General features: G+C 33.2%; 2 protein-coding genes across 2 annotated transcripts in view; one reads left to right on the top strand and one right to left on the bottom strand.

Annotated features, from left to right (window-relative positions):
- Positions 1–216: 216 nt before the first annotated feature.
- On the top strand, positions 217–6910 carry LOC107478907 (protein POLLEN DEFECTIVE IN GUIDANCE 1). Its single transcript, XM_016099062.3, has 11 exons — positions 217–1109; positions 1728–1879; positions 2133–2236; positions 2752–2840; positions 2957–3030; positions 3628–3778; positions 3965–4132; positions 4941–5038; positions 5147–5269; positions 5995–6063; positions 6161–6910. The coding sequence occupies exons 1-11, from the start codon at positions 479–481 to the stop codon at positions 6359–6361; spliced, it is 1860 nt and encodes a 619-aa protein (XP_015954548.1). The 5' UTR covers positions 217–478; the 3' UTR covers positions 6362–6910.
- A 116-nt stretch (positions 6911–7026) lies between these two features.
- LOC107478908 (cytochrome P450 71A1) overlaps positions 7027–9332 on the bottom strand; it is a 3952-nt gene continuing 1646 nt past the window's right edge. Inside the window, exon 2 of the mRNA XM_016099063.3 lies at positions 7027–7809. Coding sequence (XP_015954549.1) covers positions 7186–7809 — 624 coding nt within the window. The 3' untranslated portion in view covers positions 7027–7185. The remainder of the gene's footprint in view (positions 7810–9332) is intronic.

The following is a 9332-nucleotide window of genomic DNA, read 5'->3' as shown; positions in this document are numbered from 1 at the left end:
ATTCTATAATAATTATATTTTTATATGAATGTAAAAAGTGTTTAGTATATAAATAATATTTTTTATTTTTAAATAATGTATATTATAGGTACATAAAAAATCAAAATAATTTATAATACGAATTCATGAATGTTTAATTTTCATTTTTTATAAAACAATAAGAGTAAATCAAAATTAAATAAAAAAAAACGCTCACACACAAAAGCAGAGGAATGGGAAAGCGCGAATGAAACGAGTCCTGCTGGACTCTGCTTTGGAGCAAAGGAACAAAACAAGTGAACAAACGAAAAACAGAGCGTCTCTGTTTCCTTCACACACCAATCAATTGATCATATCATAATTCATAAACTATCACACACGCTACCAACGCGATTCTTCTTCCCAAACCATAATAAAGACTTCAAAATTCAATTCACATGCAAATTACAAAATTCCTAATTTACCCCCATTCATTCACCAACGCTTCTCGTAGATTCCGATGGCGTTGAGAACCGCTGGCAGAAAACTCTCCTTCGATGTTCTCCGCCACCGTGAGGACGACCACAACGCTGCTGTTCCGATCAACAGAGCAGAATCAGACCCGACGCAAACGACGACGACGCAGAAGAGCCGCAAGCAGAGAAGGAATAAGAAGAAGAAGGGCCAGAAGCTTCTAGAATCTTCTTTTGTAAAGGGAGCTGATCCGTGTTCCTCCGTTGAGGATTCCAGAACTCTTAATTCGGATTCCGTTACATCCGATCCGCATTTTCCGCTTCAGAATGGAAACGCTTGCAACGGATTCGAGCTCGGGGCTCGGAAGTTTTACTCCACCGGTAGCGTAACGTTGGTGGAGGAAGAGGAGAATGCGGCGAGCGTTTGTACTGGTCCGGCGACGGGGTTTAATTTTGGTGAACTGAGGCAGAGAGCTGTGAACAGTGGTAGCTCTGAGGATTTAGCGAATTCAGCTGCTGTGGCGGTTGACGGCGGAGGGAAGGATGATGGTGGTGCGAAGGCGAGTCCGACTGAGAAGCCAAAGCTGATGAATGAGAATGATCGGAACGGTGGTGTTGCGAAGTTGGAGACTGTGGAATCGTTGGATTGGAGGCATGTCATGGTAGAAGATCCGAATTGTGAGTGAGATTGTTGCTTGATCTTCTAAATGCATTGTCGCATCTGTTATATTTCATGATATGGATTGAATTTTCAATTTCAAGGAAATGAGGACCATGAAAATTGTATTTTCAATGAAACAGGGTTTAAAAAACTTTTGCATGCATGATTATAATGTGAGGTGTTAACCAGACAAACAATGGAAAATGCTAGATGACAAATTTCATGCAGTTTCAATTATGGTGGAGCTCAAACTGAATCCAAACCAATGTATAATATTACATGTCTGAATCAATTCCATTTGTGATTTTTGTTGCAATACAACTAAACTTTGCATTGGCTTCCAAAGGGTACATATAGTTGATCGATGGAATGGCTAATGCAGTGCCATTTGAGCGTTGACTGATATCTGTGTATGAGAGTGAATTATTTTGACATTGATAAATATTTTTATGTCTGTTCTATTATTATACTTTAGCTGGTTATTTATGTATTGAAACTAGTCTGGCAGTCTGTGTGACAGTTCTTAATGTGAAGCAATATTTGCTTGCCTTTGCTGAATACTGTGTCTTCTCTTTGGCTTAATTAATAATATGTGGTGATATTTTGTTTAAAACTTTTTTATTTTGTTAAGTCAGATGTATTTTTGGTGGATAAATCTCCTCTATCGTACTTCTTGGAAGAAATGCACAATGGAAATTCTTTACGGAGTACAACAACACTTGGAAATGAAAAAGAACGAGAGAGAGTCTATGACACTATCTTTCGCTTGCCATGGAGATGCGAATTGGTACACTTCCTTTTTCTCGATTGAAAATGGGAAGATAATTTGAAATGACTCTAGTTATAGTTTTGTGTTGTCGTTTATGGATATGTTCCTGGTTTAGCTGCCTATATTACCTTCACAATAGTTGGAATAAACTAAGAAGTTTCAGGGAAAAATGAAAAACATTAAACCTTCCCTTACCCTTGCTAACATATAGTAGCATATTCTACTAGTGCATTTTCTGTTGTGGCAACTCAAACACAGAATGTAATTGCAGCTTATTGATGTTGGCTGCTTTGTCTGCTTCGATTCATTTCTTTCATTATTAACTATCATGCCAACAAGAATCATGATGACCGTTTGGAAGCTTCTAAAGACAAGGTTTGTCACCTTTACTAAATTTTCTTCCCTCAAAATAAAATGTTAGTTGGGCATGCATGTGGGATTTTAGGTTATAGAAAATTCAAAATTCTGCAGCATTTATTTCTTCAATTTGAGTTAGTGATTTAGGCAGTGTCCATCTGTTACAATCATCTTTTTTTGGATAGAATCCATCCTATTACAATCTTACTAATGCCTTTAAATATCTGTAGATCTTTGAATGATGAGTACGAAATGAATGTGTGAACTGTGTCATCCTAGATTAAGCAGTTGGTCCAAATCCAGTTAGACAGTGGATATGGTATTGGCCCTGAATTTTTGAACTTTATCTAGACTGTATTAGTCGCTGACTCTTTCAGCTGAATATAAGACCAATCTCTGTTACTACAAAATCAACTTGTTCTTGTACTTTGATTAGTATCCTCTTGTTCATCCCAATTCTTGTGTTCAGTTTAAAACATGTTGTAGTCCATCAATTTTAGTATTATAATTTGACCTTATCATGCTTGTGGCAGGCAGTTCAAGAGGTTGTCTGCTATGGAATTATCAGATTTTGGCTGCTTTCTTATTATGAGTTGTGGAGTCATTCTTCTGCAGCAGACAGGTCTTCTGATTCTCTGCTCCTATGATCATATGTTATATCATTAATTTTTGTGTTGATCAGCTATAATGCTATATACTGAATTTGTTTTATTCATCCTTAAAATCATGCTGCCTCAGATATCAGCTTAATATATCATATGATCCGTGGTCAAGGAACAATCAAATTATATGTGGTCTACAATGTTTTAGAGGTGAGCATTTTCGTAATACATAAATCTCAGTTATAGGGAATAAGTAGTTCTCCATATGTCGATCCATATTGTCAATTTTCAATCAAGATGAATGTTCATGTGAGAAAGATCTTGGCTTGACAATGGAAGGGAACTAATTCAAGTCAGAAATCAGTGTCAATATGCTATGCTATCTCTATGTTTTTATTTTTCATAAACACAAATTTGAGTGGCAGTATTCCTGCTCTTTACAAAGAAGCACATACAGCATTGTTTGTAGCAAACCTGAATTAGTGACAATTGGCAGGAAGATCAAAATTTATATGCAAGAAGGGATGTGGAAAAATAATAGTGTTGCCTCGGCTTAGGTCCAATTTGGGCTATGCAAATTGAAAATGTAACTAAAAAGAGCAGGATGTATGTTCTATAATGGAATACACGAGTAATAGTTATATAACATGGATCGGTGGCCTTTGGTCATTTAACCATCCAGTCAAAAACTACTGGAATTATAATCAAATCTGCTACTGCTTTTTCTTTGTGTTGATTGATTAAATGCTGTAAATAAATGTGATTCACTTCGAAACTTACACTGGAAGTTTGTGACTGATCTTGCAGATTTTTGATAAATTATGTCAAAGTTTTAATGGGGATGTACTGCAAACGTTCTTTCATTCAGCTGAAGGACTTGCAAGTTGTCCACCAGAAAGTATGAGATTCTGGATATGGAGATTTATTGCCGATGAATCTTTAGCTATTGCTGCTTCAAATATCCTTCCTCTTTGGAATTACTTTTATGTTTTCTCATATTCTTTGGTCTCCACCCCCCCCCTCTCCTCCAAACAAAAAGAAAAAACAAAAAAAGGGGGAAAAATCACAGATGTTTTGTTAACTATCTTATTCTTTGTAAGCAAAAGTAAGAAACAGAGGTTGTTGGTTCCTTGACTAGTCTTACTTGTTCATTCTTTTATCTTATTAGCTCAGGCAATCACTCTATCAACCTGTATAGTTGCTCACAACAATGCATTGTTCGCTTTGCTGGTATCAAATAATTTTGCTGAGATAAAAAGCAATGTGTTTAAGCGGTACAGCAGGGACAATGTACACAGTTTGGTTTACTTTGGTAAGTTATTGTGCCTACTAGAGTTTCTTTTCCTTTGATTTCTGCTTATTTGGTATATTGATGATTAGTTCCTATGCTAAATAGAAAATTATGCAAACCGTTTCACAATATGATGAATAAAACTCACTTTTTAAGCAAAATAAAAGTTAGTTCTGGTGTTGAAGTCCATGATTACCCTTTGATTTAAATTGTAATTTTGTTAGGACTTAATGGGTCAAGTTGGTCAAACACTAATAAATATTTTATGTATGGGTTTTGAACCTTTAATGAAATATGATATGAATGTGATAAGGGTATTATGGGGAATTAGGAGGTAATTAGTTAGTGAGTGAGAATTATGGGAATATGAGTATAAATAAGGGACTATGAATATTTTAACAATAGAAATCTAGAAATGGTGTATGATGTATTGTGTTGATTGTCAGAATCTGAAATTCCTTATCCTTCGAGTCCTAGGAGATAGACTCCACAATAAACCAAGGTTCACTCAATTCTATTCTTCACTTGTGTATTAAAATAGTGATAGTCCCTTATTTATACCCATAGGCCATAGTCCTATAACTCCCACTCACTAAATAACTACCTCCTAATTCCCCATAATACCCTTATCTCAAAATAATTTTTGCAAGAATGGCAATAACAAAAAAGTTGTGTATAGTAGACTGAAAGCATTTCAAATATTAACTGTTTATATTTGACTAGGATTCGTTCTGGATTTGAAATTCACACTATGACCATTTTTTCTCTTTAGATTTCATATTTATTTTGCTGATCTTCTCTTTTCCCTTTTACTTGTGGTGATGAGCAGATTCTATAGAGAGATTCCATATTTCGGCATTTATCTTATTTGTTTTGGCTCAAAATATTCTGGAGGCAGAGGGTCCTTGGTTTGAGAGTTTTCTTAGTGTAAGCTTTCAAAGTATTTTAGCTCATGATATTTATTAAGTTCATCGTATGGGAATCAGTTTTCTTTCTTGACCGAGACTTGCTCCTAACACATTTTGGATGGTGCAGAATGTTCTATTGGTTTATGTATGCGAAATGATCATTGATATCATCAAGCATTCATTCATTGCTAAATTCAATGACATCAAACCCACTACATACTCTGAGTTCCTTGAAGACCTCTGTAAACAGGTATTTTCATCTGATTTTATGTGCATATCATCCATGTACTCTTATTGGTTATTTATTCTGATTAAAAAGGTATTAAACAGCTGGCTGTGCATAGTTAATTTGCATATGTTTCAAATCCCTCATTGGGTGGAGAATTTGAGTGGCTTTATGAGCAATAATACACTGAAAGTACCACAGCCTTCCATAATTCAATTTCCAAATTCCTTTTGTGATTTTCTGTTGTAATATGTTTTCCTTTACTGTGATATTGAATCCAATATGGTTTTATATGCCTTTGTATCCTTTCTAGCAATATGGTTTAATCTCTCTAAATAACTTGGTCATTTTTCTTCTCAATTGATTTTGTCACTTTGATTTCTTTTATTATTGTGTCTTTGATTTATAATTTAATTCCGGTGAGTTCAGTTTATAAGTGAACACGTTTACCATATTTTACCAAAAGTAATAAAAGAAAAAGAGAATGAGAATGCTTTTACCATGTGGAAGGTTTTTTTTTTTTTTATATATAAATAGGCATTTGCATATGGTGTTTCCTGTTGGAAAGCAAGAATATGCTATTTAGTTGACACTTGATAAAGCCAACTATTACTGCATAAAGAATGATGTATAATTCTGTAACTTTAAGTTGGTTTACACTTTGACAATTACATTGCTTTAGCTGATTCTATGATGGAAATTTCCCTAAGAATACAAGCCTGACACTTGACTCTTTTTCTTACCTGTAGACTTTAAATATGCAAACTGAGGGTGTGAAGAAAAACCTTACTTTTGTCCCCCTTGCTCCAGCATCTGTGGTAATCATAAATGTTTTAAATGCTGCATTTCTTATCTGCTAATTTGCTATTTGTTGCTAATTTAATGTCTATGTACTTCTTTATTGCTTGTTATCAGGTTATTCGAGTGCTCACTCCAGTTTTTGCTGTAAACATTCCTCCCAATCCCCTTCCATGGAGGCTTTTCTGGATTCTGCTTTTTACAGCAATAACCTATGTTATGCTTACAAGCCTTAAGGTCCTTGTTGGCTTGGGCCTGCAGAAACACGCCACTTGGTATGTTAACCGGAGGAGGAAGCACCATCTTCATGCAGATTAGGTTAAAAGGGAAAAAGTGTGTCTCAAGTCAAGGTGCTTCGCCATGAAGGCCTCCATGCATGTGCCCGCAGATCATCTATGAGATGACCACAGGGAGATGATTTGAGAAGTCGATTCTCAAATCATCATTGATAACTAGCACATACAGGAGAAAATGCTTGTTCAATCTCTTGGTTTTTCGAACTTAAGACGAGCCTATGAATGGTTTCACCTTGCAATTTTGATACCAGGATGAGGCATAGTTTGATGAATACAGAATAACGATACAAGGTTGTAGTATAGGCTGCATGATCCCATCCCTTTAACCTGCAGCAGAGTTTCTATAGTTCTATACCCTCCAATTCATACATTATTGCCATATTGGACCATACCAATTGCCTTCAAAGAAAATTTAGTTTCACACTTCTTATTTTGACCTCTATTCATATGCCAGATATACACAGAAGCAACATACATGCAGTGCTCTTCGTTCTTATAAAATGTAACAATTTCTACTTTCATTATGCTTACTATAGGCGCAATGTCAAATCCCCAGGTGGGTTCATAAGAAGTCTGAGTTTTTGTACTTCCTGCATCTAGTGTGGTGAATTGGTGATAGTAATGTTTACCCTGGAAGTTGGCGTTGAAGATCCATTTAACTGATAGGGATCATGGTGTCCTTTTAGTTTTTGAAAGTTAAGTACTGAATTTCATCAAACAAAGCTTAAGGACAAGGTACAAGGAGGCAATAGGATAACCTTAGTGGAGAAAGTAAGTTTATTACATGCTAATTTGAAACTTGTAACAAATAAGGGAGAAACCAAGAATCTTACACATCAAGTAATCCTAAATAACAGAGTAGTATGGTATGGGTTGAAGATGAAGTGGTACTTTTTTAGTGACAGTGAGTCCACAAAGTTCACTCATGTCTACGTCATGTAATAGTTGACCATTCTTATCACATAGCTTCCAATCAAACCAATATAGAAGATTAGCAAGAATATATTCAGCAGAAGTCAGTCCAAATGAAATTCCAGGACATCCCCTTCTTCCAGTACCAAATGGGAGGAATTGGAAATCTTGTCCTTTGAAATCAACTTGGTTATTTTCAAATCTCTCGGGAAGAAATTCTTCAGGATTTTTCCATAACTCAGGGTCCCTTTGAATTCCCCATACATTAAAAAATACCCTTGTTTTTGGAGGAATATCGTACCCTTTTACTTCCACAGCTGATAATGTTTCTCGAGGAATTAAAAGAGGGAGAGGTGGATGTAATCTAAGACTTTCTTTGATCACACAATGCAAATAGTTCATTTGATTCACATCATTTTCTTCCACTTTTGATTTGCTCCCCACAACTCTTCTTACCTCTTCTTGGGCTTTCTTCATGACATTTGGGTTCTTGAGGAGCTCAGCAAAAGTCCATTCTAGAGTTGTTGAAGTAGTATCACTTCCTCCAACAAACATGTCCTGGAATCATCAAAATGGGTTAATAATAAGTAATAACAGGCATTTAGTTAAGAATATAAAAATGAATATTTGTGAATAGGTTATCAATAAAAAGTCCATTATAATTTTGAAATTCTTAATTTTTAATAAAATGAATTATTTATTTTTTAACAAATGTCTTAATGCAAAACCTAGTATAATATGCTCTACCATTAATCATGCAAGAAAAATTATTAGAAATCTTAACTCATCTATAAATATTTATTGGAAAAATGATTAGACTTTGTTAAGCATTCCTCCACAAATATTTATTTTTAGAGATATTTAAATAGCATGACTCTTTTGTGTTCAAATTAATTGTTCATTTTGAAAATTCAATTTGGAAAACTAAACACTGTTGATTAATTTTTTTCTGCTAGTAACCTTATTCATAAAAGAGATAAATGATAAAGAGAATAAGTATAACAATAAAATATTTAAATAAGAGTAATTTTATATACTCATTTCGATGCATCTAAACTTAAGCTACTATTAGTTTATATACATAATTATAACTTTGTAACCAAAATTATTTATCAAAATAAATGATTGGATCAAACGCTTCTAAAATAAAAAATTACTAAAGTGAAGAAATAGGATTTAGTCCCACTCCAATCAATTTAGTAAAATTCACATAATAAAATAAAGTATTTTTTATCTTTAAAGTTTGTTAAAAAATTTTTAAATATTCTTAATTTTATTTTATTTTAATTTTATTATAAAATTTTTTATTTATATCAAATATATTTTGATAGCTAAATTTTCAAAAATTTAGGACTAATCCAACAATAATGTATGACAATTATTTCTTATTTGCTTGTGTTGATGGTTGTTCTTATAAAATTGTTATTGAATTGATTCTAAATTTTTTTGAGAAATTAGTCGTCAGAAGTATATTCGATACAATAAAAAAATTTTAGAATAAAATTAAAACAAAATAAAACTTAGACATATTTTTAAATTTTTAACAAACATAAAAAATAAAAACTATACTTTATCCTAATAAAAATTATAAAATTAATTGGGACTAAATGTTCATTTTTATTTTATTAATCCCTTCTTCTAAAAGATTTTTTTTTCCAAAAAATTTATTTAAAATATGTCATTAAATGCTTTATGATGTTACTTCCCAGCTCTCATTTGTATATGAACACATGTAGTTCTGACAATATACTTAAATGCATGCGCTGTATATTGGGTGGATGGGGATAAAATTCACATGGAGCCAACTAGTTTGTCAGAAAATAGTTTGTCTTGTTTGATCAAAATATCTTTTTGTTTTTGGATATTCTTTCATCCTTTCATCAAAAAGTATTTTTCACTTATATAATTTTAATAATTTGAGAAAAGAGAAGCTTCATTTGAACATATCGGTGACTATAAGCTACAATTTTTTTAACCATTAAAGTGATATATATAAAAGTATTTAAGAAAATGAAAAATATGTTCACTAAAAATATGATTAAATAGTATATTCACGTAATCATGTAACATTACGATTTAGA

Source organism: Arachis duranensis, chromosome 3, assembly GCF_000817695.3.
Source record: "Arachis duranensis cultivar V14167 chromosome 3, aradu.V14167.gnm2.J7QH, whole genome shotgun sequence".
In the NCBI taxonomy this organism is placed as follows: Eukaryota; Viridiplantae; Streptophyta; class Magnoliopsida; order Fabales; family Fabaceae; genus Arachis; species Arachis duranensis.
The sequence above is the reverse complement of the archived record's forward strand: the minus strand, read 5'-3'. Positions and strand labels throughout refer to the sequence as shown.